We start from the raw sequence: 23,187 nt of genomic DNA, 5'->3' as shown, positions 1-23,187 counted from the left end.
ATCCTTGGAAAACCTTAATTCACAGTTAACGTTTTAAACCTTGACTTTAAAAAAAAAATTCAAATAGTAAGCCAGTTCCATTGTATGCTTTCTCTAATTTACTACCTGTGCAAACTGAGCATTTTTTTTGTGAATTTTTATATTGGATGGGAGTAATATTTACACCTCTATACTCAATAAAAATTTATTGTGAGTAGAAAGCATTTATACAGTGGTTGATTGATTCTTCAGTTCATGATATACTGTATTGAATAGGAATACTGTGGAATTACCATTCTATGAATAGATAGTCTTTGAACACAACATACTGGGAAATATGGTAAATGAAAGAGGGAGACTGATAAACACATTCCACTGATAAAATATAGGTTCGTCTAGTCAAGGCTATGGTTTTTCCTGTGGTCATGTATGTATTTGAGAGTTGGACTGTGAAGAAGGCTGAGCGCCGAAGAATTGATGCTTTTGAACTGTGGTGTTGGAGAAGACTCTTGAGAGTCCCTTGGACTGCAAGGAGATCCAACCAGTCCATTCTGAAGGAGATCAGGCCTGGGATTTCTTTGGAGGGAATGATGCTAAAGCTGAAACTCCAGTACTTTGGCCACCTCATGCGAAGAGTTGACTCATTGGAAAAGACTCTGATGCTGGGAGGGACTGGGGGCAAGAGGAGAAGGGGACAACAGAGGATGAGGTGGCTGCATGGCATCACTGACTTGATGGATGTGACTCTGGGTGAACTCCGGGACTTGGTGATGGACAGGGAGGCCTGGCGTGCTGTGATTCATGGGGTCGCAAAGAGCCGGACACGACTGAGTGACTGATCTGATCTGATCAGATATGGTGCTTTTATTGAGCTATTCTTGTCCTACCCAGATCTTATTTTAGAACAGAGAAAATAGTAAACATATTTAAATGTTAAATAAGGTACTTTAGTTCAATACAAGAAAATATTCTGCCATTGAGAATAACTTGTGTGAAAGTCTTCATGAGTAGAGGTGAATCTTATAATTAAGGTGGTTTCAATTGTATTATTTTTAGGCCAAGGATATGGCACAGTTAGTACCGTTGTTAGGGGCACAATGATAGTAGTGGTTCTTAGCACCGAAATCTCATGCTTCTTTTGATAGCATGTATTTTCTGATGCCTCTTTACTGTGTTGATATAAAATTCATAGTTAAGGTATATTTTTAAGCTGGTAACTTATGGAGAAATCAATATAATGCCATAGTTGTAGGAATGGGAAAATGAAAGGAAAGTAATTTCTTCAGTATTTAGAGTGTAACTAGACTAGAAGGCACAAATTGCTCAGGTTAAGACACTTAGCCTGCCACATGCATTACATCAGCACAGTTATACACTTTGCTTGCCTGTATATTGATAAATTGCTAGTAGTCCAGTGGGATAGCCATGGGTGAAGTGATTTTTCTGAAATGGCAAACACTTCTTGGTCAAATTCTCAATGATTCATAATTTTTCTTCTGTATTCCTGATAGTTAAATTACTGGACCTTTCAGATTCATTAAAGTAGGTGTGAAAGCTCCTGTATGTTAAATGTAAAAGACATTCTAGGTTCAAATAATTATGACTAGATTTTTTCACTCACATGACTGTCAGGACACTTTAAAATTGTTATGGAATGTGAGATCATTCTTTGTTGTACAAGAGACTGTTTTGAGTGTTCAACAACTTTGATGTCTTGGTTGATGCCAAATGTCAGGTGGTATCTCCTAATCATTGTGACAGCTGGAAACAATAATTTCCAAAAATGCCCCTAGAGGATGTTTATTGTTGTTCAGTTACTGAAAGTGAAGTCACTCAGTCGTGTCTGACTCTTTGCAACCCCATGGACGGTAGCCTATCAGGCTCCGTCGTCCATGGGATTTTCCAGGCAAGAATACTGGAGTGGGCTGCCATTTCTTCCTCCAGCGGACCTTCCCAACCCAGGGATCGAACCCAGGTCTTCTGCATTGCAGATGCTTTACCTCTGAGTTACTAGGTGTATCCAACTCTTTGTGACCCTGTGTGCTGTAGCATGCCAGGCCACCATGTCCTTTACCATCTCTGGGCATTTCCCCAAGTTCATGTCCATTGAATCCATGATGCCATCCAACCATCTCATCCTCTGTCACCCTCTTCTCCTTCTGCCTTCAATCTTTCTCAGCATCAGGGTCTTTTCCAATGATTGGGCTGTTAGCATCAGGTGGCCGAAGTATAAGAGCTTCAGCTATCAGTCCTTCCAATAAATCTTCAGGGTTTATTTCTTTTAAGATTGACTGATTAGATCTCCTTTCTGTCCAAGGGACTCCCTTCCAGCACCACAGTTCAGAAGCATCAGTTCTTTGGCACTCTGCCTTATTTATGGTCCAACTCTCACATCCATACATGACTACTAGAAAAACTATAGCTTTGACTAGACAGACCTTTGTTGGTAAAGTGATGTCTTTGCTTTTTAAGACACTGTCTGGGTTTGTCATAGCTTCCCTGCCAAGAAGCAAGCATCTTTAAATTTCATGACTGCAGTCACCTTCTGCAGTGATTTTAGAACCCTAAAGGAAGAAATCTGTCACAACTTCCATCTTTTCCCCTTTTGTTTCCCTTGAAGTGGTGGGACTGGATGCTTTGATCTTAGTTTTTTTATTTTTTATTTTTTTGAGTTTTTAGCCGGCTTTTCCACAACCCTCATAATGAATCTACTGAATATGGAACAAAGATCATGGGTTACAGGTGGAAGTCACAGCCTTGGATTTCATTCTAAATCCTTCTTCTTTGGACTTTGTTTTTTGGGCCAGTTAGTTAACCTCTTATAGTCTCAGATCCCTTTCTAAAATACTGGGAAGATAATATCTTATGGAGTTATTAAGTGGATAAAACAATATATTTTAGGTACCTGACCTGTGCTTCATGTGGGATGGGACTGTTTCTGTCTGACTTAGCACGTTACTTTCCAATACTAGTCAGTCAATTCAGTCACTCTGTCGTGTCCAACTCCTTGCGACCCCATGGACTGCAGCACACTAGGCTTCCCTGTCCATCACCAACTCCCGGAGCCTGCTCAAACTCATGTCCATTGCATTGGTCATGCCATCCAGCATTCTCATCCTCTGTCGTCCCCTTCTCCTCCCGCCTTATATCGTTCCCAGCCTCAGGGTCTTTTCCAATGAGTCGGTTTTTCACATCAGTTGGCCAAAATATTGGAATAATGCCAATACTAGGAGGCATTTAATAAATATTTGCTTACTCTTATTATTTAACTCTTATATGTCACACTGTATTCCAGTATTAAAAACATGTGAGGGAGGGGTGGCTTATAATAGACCCTAGGGCTATCATGGAAAAAGCAAGAGAGTTCCAGAAAAACATCTATTTCTGCTTTATTGACTATGCCAAAGCCTTTTGACTGTGTGGATCACAATAAACTGTGGAAAATTCTGAAAGAGATGGGAATACCAGACCACCTGACCTGCCTCCTGAGAAATCTGTATGCAGGTCAGGAAGCAGCAGTTAGAACTGGACATGGAACAACAGACTGGTTCCAAATAGGAAAAGGAGTATGTCAAGGCTGTATATTGTCACCCTGCTTATTTAACTTCTATGCAGAGTACATCATGAGAAACGCTGGGCTGGAGGAAGCACAAGCTGGAATCAAGATTGCCGGGAGAAATATCAATAACCTCAGATATGCAGATGACACCACCTTTATGGCAGAAAGTGAAGAGGAACTCAAAAGCCTCTTGATGAAAGTGAAAGAGAAGAGTGAAAAAGTTGGCTTAAAGCTCAACATTCAGAAAACGAAGAACATGGCATCTGGTCCCATCACTTCATGGGAAATAGATGGGGAAACGGTGGAAACAGTGTCAGACTTTATTTTTTTGGGCTCCAAAATCACTGCAGATGGTGACTGCAGCCATGAAATTAAAAGACTCTTACCTTGGAAGGAAAGTCATGACCAACATAGAGAGCATTTTCAAAAGCAGAGACATTCCTTTGCCAACAAAGGTTCGTCTAGTCAAGGCTATGGTTTTTCATGTTGTCATGTATGGATGTGAGACTTGGACTGTGAAGAAAGCTGAGCGCTGAAGAATTGATGCTTTTGAACTGTGATGTTGGAGAAGACTCTTGAGAGTCCCTTGGACTGCAAGGAGATCCAACCCATCTATTCTGAAGGAGATCAGCCCTGGTTGTTCTTTGGAAGGAATGATGCTAAAGCTGAAACTCCAGTACTTTGGCCACCTCATGCGAAGAGTTGACTCATTGGAAAAGACTGATGCTGCGGGGGATTGGGGGCAGGACGACAGAGAATGAGATGGCTGGATGGCATCACCAACTTGATGGACATGAGTTTGAGTGAACTCCGGAAGTTGGTGATGTACAGGGAGGCCTGGGGTGCTGTGATTCATGGGGTCGCAAAGAGTCGGACGCGATTGAGCGACTGAACTGAACTGAGGGCTATCATGTGTGTCTCTGTTCTTTTGTTTTGGGTCTTTGTGAATTTTAGTTGAGAATGCTAGCTCTTTGGATTATAGCCTCTGGTTTCCAAGAGAGTATTAAATTAGAAATGCAGTGGTTTGCTTTCTGTTTGAAAGAAACCTATACGATAAGTCTATCTCAGTAAGCATATTAATTTTCCAGAATACTAATTTTTTTTATTTATGTTGTTTTGCTAATGTCAAAGTGTTAGTGGGAGATGCGGTAAGAGGGTAAGGACTTTTAGCTCCTTGTAATCCTGTTCTTTGTTACACAGATTCTTAAAATATAGCATCAATAATTTCGCATTTTTATCTTTTTTCTTCCTGTCATTATGACTATTTGAAGTTTACACATTTTATTTTCTCAGTAAATATTTTGTAACTTTGTCCAGTTATTTGACTTGTTTATCTTTCATCTCGATCAGTTCAAACCATTTACTGCTGCTGCTGAGTCGCTTTAGTCGTCTCCGACTATGTGCGACCCCACAGACGGCAGCCCACGAGGCTCCCCCGTCCCTGGGATTCTCCAGGCAAGAACACTGGAGTGGGTTGCCATTTCATTCTCCAATGCATGAAAATGAAAAGTGAAAGTGAAATCGCTCAGTCATGTCCGACTCTTAGTGACCCCACGGATTGCAGCCCACCAGGCTCCTCTGTCCATGGGATTTTCCAGGCAAGAGTACTGGAGTGGGGTGCCATTGCCTTCTCCGAAACCATTTACTAACAGACTGCAATTGAATAGTTACTTCTGGCTATTTTAATGAGACTAATTATATTGAAAATGTCGTAAGTGGGCATCTGGACCACAGTTGCTCCATCCCCACCATGAACCTCATGTCCCAGCCCTTTTCCGCTGGTGCCCACAGCATGGTCCCCCCAGCCTGTAAGATGCTCAAGGAGGAGAATGAGGTGGCCGTGCTGGAGGCTTTCCAGAGCCCAGTGCTTGTGACGACCACAGTGATCAACATCTGCAGTGAGGCCTTGGTGCGTGACCACATCATCTGATCCCTGTTCAACACAATCTTCATGAACTGGTGCTGCTTGGGCTTCATGGCATTCATCCAGTCCGTGAAGTCTAGCGACCAGAAGATGGTGGGCAACATCATTGGGGCCTAGAGCTATGACTTCACTGCCAAGTGCCTGAGCACCTGCATCCTGATCCTGGGCCTCCTCCTGATTATCGTCCACATCATCATTTTGTCCACTGGCTTCCTGATGATTATTCAAACTGTTTACGAGCTCATAAAGGACTATGGAGGCTACTAGTCCCTGCCCGGAGCCCGGGGCAGTCATACCTTTTCCCTGCACCCTATACACGCATCTGTTCACCATAATATAAAATGAAGCATTTACTAAAAGAAAAATGTTAGAAGGGACCCTTGTCTTCCTTTTAAAATTGCCATACAATTTATTTAAGAGAGGAAGCATTTAATTTGTAAATGTGGTTCTACACTTTATAAAATGGTGAACCTTATGAGTATTGAAGCTCTCCTTAAATGTTTGTTAAAAAATTTTAACTCCCCCAAATATATGATGATCATTATGAATATGACTTTTTAAAATAGTCACCGTGCTTTGGTGTTTACAGCATGAAAAAAAAGTAAATTTTTCTGTTTTCATTTTATTCCTCCAGGTCACCTTTCAGTCAGCACTGCTGATTTGCAAATAAGCTTACCCTTACCCTTGACCTTTAGTTACTCAGAATTTAAGTTTGGTTCTGAGCCAGTGAGAGCTTAAATCTATACAACTAAACAAATGTTTTATATTTGTTGGTTTTAACCATTTGTCTTTAAACATTCAGTTACTTCCACACAAAGAGTAACTATTGCCAGTTCGAGATTCTGTTATCAAATTCTAAGCATGGAGCATGCTGTAAATTACGGAAAACTCATCTGATTAAATTCAGATTGGTTCAGATGGTTATAGGCTATTTTAAAATCTGAAGATTCTTTTATGCACAATTATATAACTCTGCTTAAATAATTAAGGTGTATAACAATATTGGGTAATGACCATTTCTTTTTCCTATAAAAAGTTTAAAATTTGTTTAATTTGTTCTGTTATCACACTTATATCAGATGAGCTTTTTATTCCTTTCTGGTGCTGTGTTGAATAATTTTAAATTTACATTTGAATATTATTTATAGTTCAGTTTACTTCCAAATAACATTTTTTTTTTTTCTTAATAAGCTTACTGGACCATTTATTTAAGTTCTGCTGTACAAGGAATGTGATATGAGATATCCAGTTGATTAAGACCTAGTCATAAAAAATAATTTATTCAATCTCATTTCTATTTCTTTGGAACATAGGGTTTGTAGACTTCATAGATACCTTTTATATATGCAAGAAAGAAGGTGGGACTTTCATGTTCTTAGAATTACTGATCAAATTGTAAATTTCTAGGAAGGCTTTTTTTTGTCTTCTGTGACACAATTGTTGTTGGAAGCCAAACAGGCTTTTCTCAGGTGTTAGGCCCTGGTTTTATTGTGTTCTGTATTTGCCTGTGTCCAAAGACTGTGTTCTCCTTTAATTGTATCATTTTGATGAGATCCTCGAGTTTTGGTTTTCTTGCTTTTGACTTTGTGACTTTGTTCTTTTCTTAGAGCTCTTTGTTATTGACTGGTTTTTACTAAGAGTGTGGAGCAGAAGAGCCATCTTTTTAGGTGAGATACTTGAGATCTCTACATCACTAAAATATATAAGGCTCTATTAAAATGTATTCAGTTATTAGTAAAGTTAAATTAAATTATTAGATATAGGGTTTTACTAGATCACTAATATTTTCTGGATAGCTCACCAACTCAGTGGACATGCCTTTGAGCCAACTCTGAGAGATAGTGAAGGACAGGGAAGCCTGGTGTGCTGCAGTTCACGAGGTCACAAAGAGTCAAATACAACTTAGCAGCTGCAACTGAACAAAAACAATAATGTTTTCTGAGATTTGGGAGACCCAAGATTATGCTGCCTCTCTTTATGTTGTATTAGATGTACAAATGTAAATTTGCATATTAAAAAATATGAACTGGACATATAACAGCAGACCAGTTCCAAATAGGAAAAGGAGTACATCAAGGCTGTATATTGTCACCCTGCTTATTTAACTTATATGCAGAGTACATCACGAGAAATGCTGGGCTGGAGGAAGTACAAGCTGAAATCAAGATTGCCGGGACAAATATCAATAACCTCAGATATGCAGATGACACCACCCTTATGGCAGGCAGAAAGTAAAGAAAAACTGAAGAGCCTCTTGGTGAAAGTGAAAGAGGAGAGTGAAAAAGTTGGCTTAAAGCTCAACATTCAGAAAACGAAGATCATGGCATCTGCTCCCATGACTTCATGGCAAATAGATGGGGAAAGAGTGGAAACAGAGGCTGACTTTATTTTTCTGGGCTCCAAAGTCACTCCAGATGGTGATTGCAGCTATGAAATTAAAAGACACTTACTTGGAAGGAAAGTTATGACCAACCTAGACAGCGTCTTAAAAAGCAGAGACATTCCTTTGCCAACAAAGGTCCGTCTAGTCAAGGCTATGGTTTCTCCAGTAGTCATGTATGGAGGGAGAAGGCGATAGCACCCCACTCCAATACTCTTGCCTGGAAAATCCCCATGGACGGAGGAGCCTGGTAGGCTGCAGTCCATGGGGTTGCTAAGAGTCGGACTCGACTGAGCGACTTCACTTTCACTTTTCACTTTCATGCATTGAAGGAGGAAATGGCAACCCACTCCAGTGTTCTTGCCTGGAGAATCCCAGGGACGGTGAGGCCTGGTGGGCTGCCGTCTATGGGGTTGCACAGAGTCGGACACGACTGAAGCGACTTAGCAGCAGCAGCATGTACGGATGTGTGAGTTGGACTGTGAAGAAAGCTGAGTGCTGAAGAATTGATGCTTTTGAACTGTGGTGTTGGAGAAGACTCTTGAGAGTCCCTTGGACTGCAAGGAGATCCAACCAGTCCATCCTAAAGATCAGTCCTGCATGTTCATTGGAAGGACTGATGTTGAAGCTGAAACTCCAATACTTTGACCACCTGATGTGAAGAGCTGACTCATTTTAAAAGACCCTGATGCTGGGAAAGATTGAGGGCAGGAGGAGAAGGGGATGACAGAGGATGAGATGGTTGGATGGCATCACCGACTCGATGCACATGGGTTTAGGGAGTTGGTGATGGACTGGGAGGCCTAGTGTGCTGCGCTTCATGTGGTCGCAAAGAGTTGGACATGACTGAGCAGCTGAATTGAACGGAATCTTAAAAGAACATTAGAGGAAAATAGAAGTAAAATTTTAATTTGAGGATTGGTTTTGGTTTTTGATCATACGAGTCTACTGTGAACAGTGATTATAGTGTTTAATCTGAATTATTAATATTAACCAATTTTCTTTTAGATTTATTTTGCTTATGCGATTGAGAACATGAATGCTCATTTAACTTTTGTATTAAGAATTTAATAAGAACGTAATCCACATGTCAGTGGCAAGGATTTGTCTTTTATTATTGGAAGTGGAAAGTATATGCAAGGAGTTAGCTATTGCAACAGTCCTATGTTGGTTCCTATTCTGTTTTGTTATGTGCATTTACAAAGGGACTTAAAGAAATTGAAATGGGTTCAAAGAAAAGAAATAATATTTATTACTAGGATAGTAAGGAGAACATGTGAAAATCATGCAGTGATGGTTCTTAAATATTTTTGCCATAATTCATTGATAGTTCACTGATGTATGTTATCCTCTTCACTTTATATTTACAAAGGTCATTAGCATTAGAATAATTTTTATCTGTTATGTATAGAACAGAATCAGAGTGTGAATTACTTTCCTTTGGGAAATTAGTGTTGGACAGTGTGAATTTTACCTGCTTTCATGTCAGTTCCCTAGACTATACAGGTACTCATTATATGGTTTGAGTATAATCATACTTCGCCTTTTCTACTCATTTTCTTGGTAGAAACAGTTTCAGACTTGAAAAAGTGGTCATCCTTTCTAGATCCTGATGATAGTTCTGAGAAAGCTGTAACGCCTGGTAGTTAATAGTTGTCTAATAAATATTTAATGAGGGAGCCGTCAGGCAATTAATTTCAACCCAGAATAGAATGTAGGTTTCAAATTTCACTGGGATTAATTTGTGTCCATTTTGGCAATCTCAAACCAAAGTCCACTGTAAAGAGTCTGTATCTTGGTCATCCAGAGAGTGTAAAGATTTATTTAAGCCTAGGCTGTTCTGCTTAAAGATACTTGCTTTGAAGTTTGCTATCCAACAGGGTTTAATATTATAATTGTCATGACAGCCACATACTAGCAATGACAGGGATCATCATCTTAGAGGGTGGGTGCACAGGGGTTAGCCAGTTTATATTGTCTCGTTCCTGTTGAATGAAGGAGAAAGGAGTGTAGACATATGTGTTTATGGGTGTATTTTCACTTACATGTATGCCTAAAAGTCTTCCTTTCACTTTCTTTTTCCCTTTGTGACTTTCTTGACTCCATGACTGCACATGCAGAGATAAGATCTCTTCGTTATGGTATCCTCAGAGCTTGTAGAGAAATTGAACAGTAACTCTCACTTAAGTTGGCAATTTTCATCTCTACAGCGGATAGAGGGCAGAAAACTAACAAATATGAACATTTACTGTTATTACCATTATTAAACATGTTATTACGGCTATTATAGGCTATGCTTAGTGCTTTTACCTGGCATCTTTTTAAATCAGAATAACTCAATGAAGAAAATTATTTTCTTCATGTTTACATGGAAAAAACAAGATTTAAGGAGATAAGACACATAGTTAACAAGTGGCGAACCAGGAATGGACCCAACATGTTCATGTCTCCAAAACTCTCTACTGCCTATCAGAGTTTCTGAAATCAGGTATCTGAATGATTGGAAATTGGTTATAATAGAGAGGCAAGTATATCTGTGTAACTATAAACACAATTAAAAACTGAGGTTACCAATATGATTCAAGTACACTTGAATCACACTGCTCGACTCGCTTTTCCCCAAAGGTTTTAGTTCTAAATAATCAGCTTGTGTTCTGATTAGTCTTTATTGTACTCTGATGCAAATTTTACCTTTATTTGACTAGCAACCTGCTTTATAGAGTTAGTGATTTATTGAATATCTTGGAAGCAAGTGCTTGACAGGCAGTATTTTAAGGTGAAATTGCTGTGTGAGGATTTTGTTAACCTGACATTTTGTGGTTTCGCCTCATAAAACTAGCAAAGGACTCCCAGCATGGAATGTTAATGGGGTGAAGTAATGAATGCAGGCTGAGACACCAGCAACTAGGCGTGAGCCCTCCTATAGTTCATAGCCCATGATTCTTGGGGGAGGTCTTTGGAGACGGTAGCTTTACTCAAAGATAAAAGCAGTAGGAGAGCTTTTTAACTCAGCAGTTGATCAAACTCTTTCTGAAATTTAGATTTAGAAGCCAAGCAGTGGAATGAACATGGGAAAGTAATTAAAGTTAAGCAAGTGCAATCTCTCATGATAATTTTCATTTTCTCAAAGTATTGAAGTAAATAATTACTGAGTACTTTTATTTCCTCTAACCAAATATTAGCCTTTTTAGTCCATTCAGCTTTCAAGGGCTGCTTATTTCACTTGTATATCTCAATCTGTCAATAAGATAACTATTTTGATTTTAGTTTTGTGTAGATTTTATTCCACTGGACAAAGTGATATATAGTGTTTTCTTTTCCATTTAATTTTATTTTAAACTTGCACTCTACAGAGTCCAAGATTTCTTAGAGTTGACATTGGGTAAGGCTCTAGACCTGTATCTATAAAAGTAACTGATTTTTTTCTGATTAGTTTGTTGGACTACTATTTAAAATTTTGTTTGAGTAAAGAATTCCGCTGCTAAGAAACTTTTAAAGACTCATGTTTAGCTGCTGTAGGGAAAGAGCAAATTAGCCAGATGGTGTGGTTAGGCTCTCTTGCCCCACGTTTTTTGAATGATTATGTACTTATAATAATTCCCTGGGGTTGGAAGATCCCCTGGAGAAGGAAAAGACTAACCACTCCGATATTCTCGCCTGGAGAATTCCATGGAGTGACAGTCCGTGGTGGGGTCACAAAGAGTTGGACAGGACTGAGTGACTTTCACATGTACTTACAGCACTGCGCATGCGAGTCACAAAGTACTCGCTTGGCCACAGGCTACTTTTGTTGTGTAAGCATATACAAGCTCCACCTGGAAAAGTCCTGAAGGAATGCTGTGTTGTTTTGTGTATGGCTGCATTATGGTGGTGATGCTGCGTTAACGGCTCTGATTGCTGGGTCAACCACCAGAGGAAAGAATATAGTGTGTCTGCTGCTACCGTTGCTGCCAGTCAGGTGAGAATAAATGTGTTTGCAGTTCCTACAGCCCCTTGAGTTTCTTCCAGCTTCCCCAGCTCGCCTTGCTTACCCTGAGTTCAGCAAACAGGATATTAATCTTAAAATGTATTTTCAAAATTTTTGTGATTGCACTTCAAGTAATAGAGCACTTGTTATATGCAGATACCTTGAATCATGTATTCTAAAGGAGAGAAATGATTGTTTATTGGTTGAGGGGAACTTTTCAGATTTGTTACTTTAATCAGCTTCATAGGGTTATTTTTAGTTGCAGAGATTAGAAGGATTTTTAAAATAATTGTTTTTTATGTTTTAATACTTTTAATTGAAATGCCTTTTCCTCCCACTGGATAAACTATTAAGATATCTTTTAGGTAAAACCTGAGGTTTTAGTAACCATCCGTATTTTCATTTAGGTTCTGAATATGTAAACCGGTATTGTTACTGTCAAAAGCCTAATAACATTTTAATCTGTGCTCTTCTTTGCTGTTTATTGGGTTAGTCAACAGGTCTTAAGGGTTCTTTGTCTTTAAGATTCTTTCAACTTTACCTTGCTTTTTATTCTTATTTCCCATAATTTAAACTAGATTGGCAGCATTAATCACAGAACAGTTTGGATAGTTTGTTTTCTTTCTAATTTTGCTTCTTTCATTCATTCTACATAAATTGTCAACTGATTTTATCACTTGAAAACCACACAGTGATTCCTTGATGGCTATCCGGTGAAATGCATTGTTTCAACCTTTTCAACTGCTCACGTACTATCTAACATAGTGAAACATCCCAGTTTAATTTTATGCCTCAGTTTTTCTTCAAAATATAACTCTGTGGGCTAAAAGGTATTGACATTTCAGTCTACTTTTCAAAGGCAGTTTTGTAAAATTTATTGCTAAGAATAGTTATAGCAGAGTAATTCTAACCTGTTTATGTATGGTTTAGGTTAAAATCTCAATCAACATAAGTCTGATATCTCGGGAAAGTTATGATCATGTTCTCTTAAGAGCGTTATTTTAAATGATTGACAAGTACCTTAGTCAAGATGTTATTTCCTCGTAGAAAAAAGACCACTTTTGGTAGGACATGGTGTCTCAACTTTCAAGTTATCAGCCTGTTTTTCTGGGGTGATCTTTATACAAGTGCCTGTCGTTCTTATGGTACTTTTATATTATCCTTTTGTGTCTACCTTCCAAATAGTTAAATTACACATTTGTTTAAAGGTCTTTTCTATTTCAAAGAAAATAATCTTTTTTCCTTTGGATATTTCCCCCTCATTAAATTACATGTTGCCCATAGGAAATGGTTTTGGGGACTGTTCTCCCATGTTCCTATAGTGTACTTTAATGATTGGGTTACTTACCTTTTCCACTAATTTTATTGAAAGAAAAAATATATCTTAGTCATCATCTTTCCTTTTCATCTATTCTCTACTGGATTCCCTTCTGTGCATCTGTGTATCATACCTGGAAGTACTGAGAAGATAATGTCTCAAATAATTTTATGTCTTTTATGGTTCAGATGAGAAATCCTGGTTAAAAACACTTAAATGTTCCATGACATATATACAACAAGTACTCAGTATATATATTGAGTGAATAAACTTGTGTTATTCACATATAAGCTTTGAGACGTATAACCTGTTTTCAGTTTGCTTCTAAACTTCATGAGAGCAAAGACTGTGTCTTCTCTGATATGTGAATGTTTCCAGTTGTTGAGTAAGTAAGTAGTTTATGAAAAGCTTAAATAATTAGGAATAAGGCAGAATTTCTTCCTACCCAGTTGGTTGAAAGCAGATTCGTCTGGGAAAATGATTTTGCTTAAAATGGAAATTTTCAGTTTGACAAACCAAGGTATTACTTGTAAGAGTTGAAAATGAACTTGGAATTAAAATTTTCTAATAAGAAATAAATTCTGATTAGAGAATATCTAGAAAATATAATACAGTTAAATTATATACAAATAGATGCCTAACATTTCACTCTTCGTTGGCCAGAATCTTATAGTTACAAAGAGAAGAACATGTAGGATAAAACTCAGCTGCTTTTAGCCATATGTTAGTTCAAGATGGTTAAAAAGGAGACTCGAGTGAATGCATGTTAGAAATTCATCTATTTTGAAATGGTTATTTTGCTGAAAATAGATGGTGAGAATGACTTCATCAGCAGCCAGATTTAAAGCTACATGTTGCAGTAACTGAAAGTATTTGCATAGGCCCCCATATTTATAATTAAATTTCATGTATTTGTCTGTTACAGATGTATCATTTATCATACAGAATTCATATCATAATTCATCAATTTTGAGTTACTTTTGAGTTCCCCTCCCCCCGCTCCCCCAGATTTTAGCATTTCTTAAAATAAGTGGTCTTTTATTTTTACCCTTGTTCTCAGTTGAAGTCTAGTTCCTATAAAGGGAGTTTGTTTTTGCATCTTCCAGTCATCTCAGACATGATCAACCTGAGACCACTTTATATTAGTTATTTCTTAGGTGATGTTTGAATTTCATTGTTAGTATAAACTCAGACTGTCTTCACAGTGTGAGTATTGTTTTGTGGTTTAAATTTTTTCCAGAGATTGTGTCCCCTACCCTTCACTCAGAGTAAAGGCTATTTCATGAGCTTTATTGCTTTTTCTATAAACTAAGAGGGTTTATTTTATCTTAAGTCTTATACAAAGATGTACTCCTGGGGTGCTTCAGCTCTATGGATGTATGAAATAATAGTATATCATAATTGGTGGTGTTTGATAAGAAATACAGCATTATAACCAACATAAATGGGTAAAAACAGTAGCAGTGTGAAATTGAGTCAGCCCAGTTCAGTTTGAATCAGTGACTAAATGAAAATACTGGGATTTTTCTTTCAAGATGGAAATTGCACTAGTGGATTATTCAGCCTTAATGTATTAACTATATCCATAGTTTTGAAAAGTATTATTTTCTCAAATTTGAAATGTCTCATACTTTGAAGACAGGTTTCTGTTTAGTAGATTCAATCCTTTTTTTATTTTTTACAAAATTTTAATTCTTTTTAAATTCCAAGAACCATTACCTTGAATATAAGAAACTTCTGTTAATTTAAATTAATGTTATACTTGTGCTAGATAGACAGTCAGATACTTTTTTACCCCCCTGTGGAATAAAACCCTCTTCTTTCATTCAATGTGATTGGGTTGACTTCAGCCACATGCCCACATTTAAACCAGTAATTGCCATGGAATACCATGTGTTGATCAGCTTTAGTTCAGGTTCTTCAAAACCTGTAAAGTGGGATGGAATGGCTGTGACAAGCTTAGACCTAAAGTGGAGGTAGCATTCATTTCCGGGTTCTTGCATAAAGTTTGGGATTCTTTTCAGAAGGAAGAGAAGCGTGGCCGCTGGAGAGGAGCCAACAGCATCCTCTTCAGGGTGTAATACCTATATAAATCATTTGTTTCACTCCCTTAAATATCTTGAATGAAATTACTCATTTCCAGATTGTATTAAAAGCTCTTAAGTGGTATTGACTTTTTGTGTATGTCCCCTGCTACGGCACAATATCAGTATTGAACTTCTCTACTTTGATTCTGTCCATCCTAATAAATGTTAAACTTCACGTAAATCAAGAGGGAGTTGATATAAATATGTTCTAAATATCAGCTCATAAATTATGTCTTCTCTAATAGTAATAGATCCTTGGAAGAAATAAAAAAGAATCAAAATACCAAGTTTTTTTCAGATTTTCTCAATATAGAAGAACCATATTGAGCATCTTAAAAAAACAAACTTGGTGATTAGACTTTTTTAAGTGAGGTCTTACAGTGTGTAGTTGTCTTTTCTTAAAACATCAGGTTAACAAAGTCCTTGCACACCTATTTACTTTGTTCTAAATATTCAATAAAGTCTGTAAAGCAGGTTACAAGTCAAATAAAGGTAAAATATTGCATCAGAACACTGTCAAGATTAATTAGAACACAAATGAGAAGCAAAAGGCTTCTCAAAACATAAGTCAGTCAGCATGCATAGGTCAAAATGTAAGTGGGACAGTCCACACTGCTTGCATCCTGTATCCTGTGGCATGCAACGTTTATGTGTTTTCTCTCTCCCCTACCCTAACAGATTGCTAATTTGCTACCTATATTTAAAATATTTTGCAAATTCTGTTTCAGTAGCTTCTTGCTTCCTCACATATTTTATGAGTTCTACTTGTATCTCAAGATATTTTAAAATTTACTATCCAAATGGTTAATGTTTCTTAGGAGTTTTATACATCTTATTTTCCTGGACTTATACTGTAATTGAATATGCTTGAACAACATAAAGGGCACCTTGCAGAAATCCTCTGTTAGTCAAGGTTTAATCAGAGAAGCAGACCACTAGGAGATACACATTTGAAGGATTTATTATAAAGACTTCTCCATACTCAGTTTTGGGAGCTGTTTAAACAGTTTGTGGGAGTTGGTCGTTCTGTGTTTGGTGCTGTTACCCGAAGTCATCAAGGCAGAAAATCAATAAGGGAATGTTGACATGAAGTAAAGGGAAGCAAGGACAAAAGGGAACCTGTGAGGATAACTGGAAGCTGCCCTCTCACTCTTTCCTAGTTTCATGAATATAGTTATCTTGTGAGAGAATATTATATCCTTCTTCTCGTAGCTCACAATGAATAATGCTCCTGGCCCAGGAGTCAGAGAAGTTGAAAGAGGAGGTTTGGTAAAAGCTGGGGTTAAGGGGCAGCTGCTGCCTGTGCCAGATCGATGAGCCAGCAGATAAGCAACAACATGCATGAATAACAGTATCACCTGAGTGTGAAGAATACATGGCTGCCGCTTCACTTCCAGTTTTCAGATCTTGCTAAAAAAATGTAGCCAACATCATCTTTGAGCTATCTAGAGAAGAGAATTTTAAGAATGGCTCACCTTTAGTTCAGTTCAGTAGCTCAGTCATGTCCGACTCTTTGCAACCCCATGAATTGCAGCACGCCAGGCCTCCCTGTCCATCACCAACTCCCGGAGTTCACTCAAACTCACGTCCGTCGAGTCAGTGATGCCATTCAGCCATCCAGCCATCTCATCCTCTGTGGTCCCCTTCTCCTGCCCCCAATCCCTCCCAGCATCAGAGTCTTTTCCAATGAGTCAACTCTTTGCATGAGGTGGCCAAAGTACATGAGTTTCAGCTTTAGCATCATTCCTTCCAAAGAAATCCCAGGGCTGATCTCCTTTAGAATGGACTGGTTGGATCTCCTTGCAGTCCAAGGGACTCTGAAGAGTCTTCTCCAATGCCACAGTTCAAAAGCATCAATTCTTCGGCGCTCCTCTTTCTTCACAGTCCAACTCTCACATCCATACATGACTATAGGAAAAACCATAGCCTTGACTAGACGGACCTTTGTTGGCAAAGTAATGTCTCTTTACAATAGCAAGAAGAGATAAGAAAGCCTTTCTCAGCGATCAATGCAAAGAAATAGAGGGAAACAGAATGGGAAAGACTAGAGATTTCTTCAAGAAAATTCGAGATACCAAGGGAGCATTTCATGCAAAGATGGGCTCGATAAAGGACAGAAATGGTATGGACCTAACAGAAGCAGAAGATATTAAGAAGAGGTGGCAAGGATACACTGAAGAACTGTACAAAAAAGATCTTCACGACCCAGATAATCACGATGGTGTGATCACTGACCTAGAGCCAGACATCCTGGAATGTGAAGTCAAGTGGGCCTTAGAAAGCATCACTATGAACAAAGCTAGAGGAGGTGATGGAATTCCAGTTGAGCTATTTCAAATCCTGAAAGATGACACTGTGAAAGTGCTGCACTCAATATGCCAGCAAATTTGGAAAACTCAGCAGTGGCCACAGGACTGGAAAAGGTCAGTTTTCATTCCAATCCCAAAGAAAGGCAATGCCAAAGAATGCTCACCTTTAATTAGGTATATAATTAGGAGGAAAAACCCTCCTTTGAGAAGTTTAGCTTGGGATGACTTCTAAATTTTCATTCAGTTAGGCTGTTCTTGGATTATAGGACTTTTCTCCTTGGGCAGTATTATCTTACCAGTTTTATGTGAAACATATTGAGTGAAAATTTCAATCTTTTGACATTTTTGAGCGTTCTAAACCCTGTAATTTAGTTTGGGGCATATTGTTTTAAATATCATTCATTTTAATAAATACTACTTAAGCAGCTACTGTAATTAGATTCTATACTACTAGTAAAATGAAGGACTAATTTTGAAAGGATATATTTTTAAGGAACAGTGTGATCTATATTTCTTGCTTGCTTGACAAAATCACCTTAGGGAATGCTGATATAAATTTTATGTCTACATTTTTTGCTTTGATATCCAATGCATGTTGTTAGTGGTTCAAGGAAATCCATCTGCATTAAGGGGAAAAACCCTGTTAGTTCCAGATTATAAATAAAATTGATCTTTTTGCGGTGTTACTGCCAGTTTAAGTTTTGAAGCCATGTATTTCTTTTTGAGCCATCAGCTGTAGTGGATTATATTAAATTTGACCATTAAGTTTTCTCAGTGATCTTTAGCTTCCTGTTCTGTGTTGACAATATTTCCTATGGGATTTCACTAAATAATGTCTCTCTTATCATTGTGACTAGTCTGATAACATACTGCAGCACAGAGATTCTGTCAGTAAATAATTTACTAACCTTCAGTGTTCTTTTAGAGCAAAATAATTTTTGGCAGTGGTTCTGTGGACATTTTGGACCAGGTAATTTTTATTGCTGGGGAGTGTCTCATGCAATTTAGTATGTTTTGCAGCATCCCTGGTCTCTACCAACTAGGTACCAGTCATACCTTCCAAACTGTGACAACCCAAAATATTTAAGAACCACTGCTTCAGCATGTGTGTTTTATTTTGTAATTTATGTTAACTTACTAGAGATGCCTATTTTAAAGTATTTCCCTAGGATTTTAGAAAGGGGTTTAAAATATGGACAGATTATTTGGAATAGTTATATTAGGGCTACTGTTTCAGAATGTAACTGTGCTGGAATTGTTTTTTAAAAGTAAAAGTATCCCATATTAAAACCTTTAGATCACACATAAAATGCCAAACAATGATATACTGTCTGCATTGTTATATTTTTATGGTCATACATAGAGAATATCAAGTACTAGTCAGCGCCCAGTGATGGAATTTGTGTGTGTTTAATTAGTTATCTTATTTGAAGGATGAGACTTTGCAAGAGAAAGGAGAATTAAATCTTGGGAATTTATTATATATACAAGTGTATATGTGGATTTCTTTGCCTTCTCTGATTGAAAATCAGTATTTATTTGGTCCTCCTGAATATGAACTCCATGAACACCAAAATTATCTGTTTGCTTCACTGTTGTATCCCATAAAGGTACTCAGTAATTATTTGTTGAGCAAACTGTCCTATACGTCCTTTCCATTATCTGACTTAAGCCTCAAAACAACACTGTGCTCAGTCGTGTCCAACTCTTGGCGGCCCCATGGACTATGGCCCACCAGTTTCCTCTGCCGTGGGGATTTCCAGGCAAGAATACTGGAGTGGGTTGCCATTTCCTATTCTAGGGTATCTTCCTGACCCAGGGATCAAACCCACGTCTCTTTGAGTGTCCTGCACTGGCATTGGGTTCTTTACCACTGTGCCAGCTGTGAAGCCCAAAACAATGCAGGGAAGTAGGTATTTTACTGACACTCAGAAGGATCAAGTGCCTTTCCCAAAGTGTCAAGTACTGAGTAGACGGAATCAGAAGAGTATTGATTTTTTATTTATTTAATAGGTGCACTGGGATCTTTAGTTGCAGCATGCAAACTCTTAGTTGCAGCATGTGGGATCTAGTTCCCTGACCAGGGATCAAACACGTCCCTGCTACATCAGGAGCATGGAGTGTTAGCCCCTGGACCACCGGGGAAGTCCCAGGATTGATCTTTCTTAGCAGCACTCAAGATCCTTATTTCTTCCCCCTTGGCACAAGCTCCTGCATTATTTCTCCTGTTGTCATCTCCTCTTTCTTCCCTTAATCCTATCCTCAGTCTGAATTAATTGTACTTCCTGAATATTCCCTGCTTTATTCCTTCGTTTTAAATATTCAACTATTATCACCTGTATTTTGATTTTTGATTGTCTCCTAACATCTAAGTTGTGGGAAAATGGAGTGCTGTGTTAAAAGAGAAGGAGTTAGAAGGAAATCCTAGTGATACAAGCTGCTACCGTAATATTAATTATCCTAGTCATTGTCTCTAAACAGAACAGAAACCATCAATATTTTTTCTTTTAGTGGCTTTTAAGAGAAAACTTAAAGAAAAAACAAAAAAGGAATCTCCGAGTTCCCATGGTAACTGACTAAAAGCCAATAGTCAGAAATTTCTTTTTTCTTCCCTTGCCTTAAGAAGCAATTTAGGACTATTTCAGTCCTCTTTTTGGTTATGTCATTAGATGAAGTTCAGTGTCTTAAAGAAAATTTATATTATTCCTGGTGAGAATTGTTCCTTCAGTTTTATTTCTAAAGCATTAAAAATGCTTTCATTCAGTATCTTTAATCATAGATAATGTTACTGTACATCTATTGAACTTCTAATTTTTTGTAACCTTTTCAGAGTAAGGATAGATAGTATGATTAAACTCATTTATCTTTTTGAGACAGGAGATGATAAAGCTTCAGTTCAGTTCAGTCCAGTGGCTCAGTTGTGTCTGACTCTTTGCGACCCCATGAATCACAGCATACCAGGCCTCCCTGTCCATCACAAATTCCCAGAGTTCACTCAAACTCATGTCTGTTGAGTCGGTGATGCCATCCAGCCATCTCATCCTATGTTGTCCCCTTCTCCTCCTGCCCCCAATCCCTCCCAGCATCAGAGTCTTTTACAGAGAGTCAACTCTTCGCATGAGGTGGCTAAAGTATTGGAGTTTCAGCTTTAGCATCAGTCCTTCCAAAGAACACCCGGGACTGATCTCCCCCAGGATGGACTGGTTGGATCTCCTTGCAGCCCAGGGGACTCTCAAGAGTCTTCTCCAACACCACAGTTCAAAAGCATCAATTCTTCAGCACTCTAAGGCTTACAGAAGAAAAATTAACTTAAGTGTAAAGTACTGACAGTTTGCTTAGCTACTGTTTGTTTTATCATGGATTGGTCCTATAAAGTATTTAAAAAGCCTTGTTTTGGGGATCAACATTGTTCATATTTTCCCCTTTTTGTTGGATAAATAATTTATATCACTGTATAAATCTGAGTACAGCATAATTGAGCATATGTTGTGAAATGATTGCCACAGTAGGATTTTAGCTGAGCCTATTTGTAATCAGCGTTGTAGCAACATTATTTGAATATTACAGTTTATCACTTTAGGGCAGCTAAGACTCCTTGGTGAGGCGCTTCTTTGTTTTAATAGACTGTGATGTTCTCATAAGCATAAATGACACTAGTAGTTACATTGGAGTAACTGGAGAGCATGCCTATCAGTTTCACACCAGTCACCTGGGGAACTTCAGTGGCCTTCCAAATGTGCCATCCAGAGCTCCAGCACCCCCATTTCCATTGCAGACGTCCCATAGGTCACCACTGTTGGGTACGTGGGAGTAAGTGCCAGTCAGAAGAATCCCAGGGTATGCGATTTTCCCAAATGATACAGTGAGTGATTCTGGATCCAGGCCTCTAGAGGCCCAAGCCATGGTTGCCAGGAATGTGTATTCTTCCTGATTTATGTCCTTAGCCTGGTATGGATCTTTGTCTCCCCTTAGCTGGCCTTGATGAGGTGGTCACAGTGAATGGCAGATGATATAATGATTTGGGGCACCCCACTGCTGATGAATCATATGGGCCATGGCATTTCTGCCTGGCTTGCAGTTGGGCTGTAGCCATACATATAGCTTACCCAGCTCAAGTCTCATGGTTGGCTAGGGTCGTTCAGGTTTCTATATACAGTCTTCTTGAGAGGATCAAGGATTGGTTCAGTCAGTTGTAAACAGTGTTTTTCTCTAGCAGGTCAGAGTGGATGTACTCATTGGTCGCAGACTGGCATATGTTCCCCTTGGCTGATTGGCTGATGCCACATGATAATGCTGCACACCTTAGGGCTTTCTGCACCTGGGTCAATAATAGGCATTATTTTCTGGACTGACGAAGATGAGATCATATCATACATATACATTTTTTAAAATTTAGGTTTTCATGTTCCAGAAAAATGTGTATTTGGTCTTGAATGGAAATTTTATCGAACTTGTCTGTTTTTTGTCTTATGTTTATGTGAGTGAGTTTATGGTCGGTTGTCTCTTTTATCGTACCCTGTGCGTATAATTTTAGTATCTTTTATTTCTTATTTGTATTTTAATTCACTGTCTAGGCTTCCAGCATTGGAAGTGGTAGTTGGCATCTTCTTTTCATGATTTTTAAAAGAGCCCTAATACTTTCCCATTTAGTGTGATAGGTGCTCAGTCATGTCCAATTCTTTGGAGCCCCATGGACTGTAGCCCTTGAGGCTCCGCTGTCCATGGAGTTTTCCAGGCAAGAATACTGGAGTGAATTGCCACTTCCTACTCCAGGGGATCTTCCTGACCCAGGGATCAAACCCACATCTCTCGTGTCTCCTGCATTAGCAGGTGGAGGATTCTTTACCACTAGCACCACCTGGGAATCCCCGAGTGTGATATATAACTATATTAAATATGATGTGATATAAATATATATATATATATATCTATCTTGCTGATATCTTAATCAGGTCGTGAAATTTCCACTATTAAACTATATTTGCAGTCCTGCAACAAACTCATCTTCATCATGATTTATTTTTATTTTTACTAAATGATAAATAATGTATGTCAAATGTTGCGAGAGATAGCTAAGGCAGTACCTAGAAATTTATTGTACACACTTGAATAATTAAAACTTTAAAATTTGGTTTTTAGAAAGATTTTGTAAAAGATTGGAATGGCCTTAAAAAGTTTTGTGGAATTTTCCTTAGAAAACTTCAGTCCTGCCTGCCACTTTTCTTCCCATCCATCTTACCTCCCCTCCCTTTTTCCTTGGTGTTTTTTTTTTTCTTTGTGTTTTTGTCTTTCTGCTGTTATAACCCCTTTTCCATACCCTTCCTCCTTTCCTTCCTCTTCTTTCTCCTCCTCTTCTTTGTTCTTTTAAAAATAATTTTAAACTACTGTTTCAATTCCTGTGGAAGGTTTGTGTGTGTGTATGTATTAGTCACTTAGTCGTGTCCGACTCTTTGCGGCCCCGTGGACTGTAGTCTGCCAGACTGCTCTGTCCATGGAATTCTCTAGGCAAGAATTGTGGGGCGGGTTGCCATTTCTTTCTCCAGGAGATCTTCCCGACCCAGAGATTGAACCCAGGTTTCCTGCATTGCAGGCAGATGCTTTATCGAGCTACCAGGGAAACCTATAGAAGGTTCAGTATTCATATTTCCTACTTCTGTTGAATTA

General features: G+C 38.4%; 1 protein-coding gene across 30 annotated transcripts in view; it reads left to right on the top strand.

Annotated features, from left to right (window-relative positions):
• Window positions 1-23,187, top strand: part of VPS13B (vacuolar protein sorting 13 homolog B) — an 804,527-nt gene that overhangs the window by 259,596 nt on the left and 521,744 nt on the right. Inside the window, exon 20 of one of the 30 annotated variants that reach the window (XM_061438338.1) lies at window positions 3,595-22,423. The exons of the other annotated variants lie outside the window; for them this stretch is intronic. Within the exon in view, the coding sequence (XP_061294322.1) occupies window positions 3,595-4,043 (449 nt within the window). The 3' untranslated portion in view covers window positions 4,044-22,423. Of the gene's footprint in view, window positions 1-3,594; window positions 22,424-23,187 lie in introns of those variants that run through there. 30 annotated transcript variants of the gene reach the window in all.

Source organism: Bos javanicus, chromosome 14, assembly GCF_032452875.1.
Source record: "Bos javanicus breed banteng chromosome 14, ARS-OSU_banteng_1.0, whole genome shotgun sequence".
Classification (NCBI taxonomy): Eukaryota; Metazoa; Chordata; class Mammalia; order Artiodactyla; family Bovidae; genus Bos; species Bos javanicus.
Note: the sequence above shows the minus strand (reverse complement) of the source record. Positions and strands in the feature narration are given on the sequence as shown.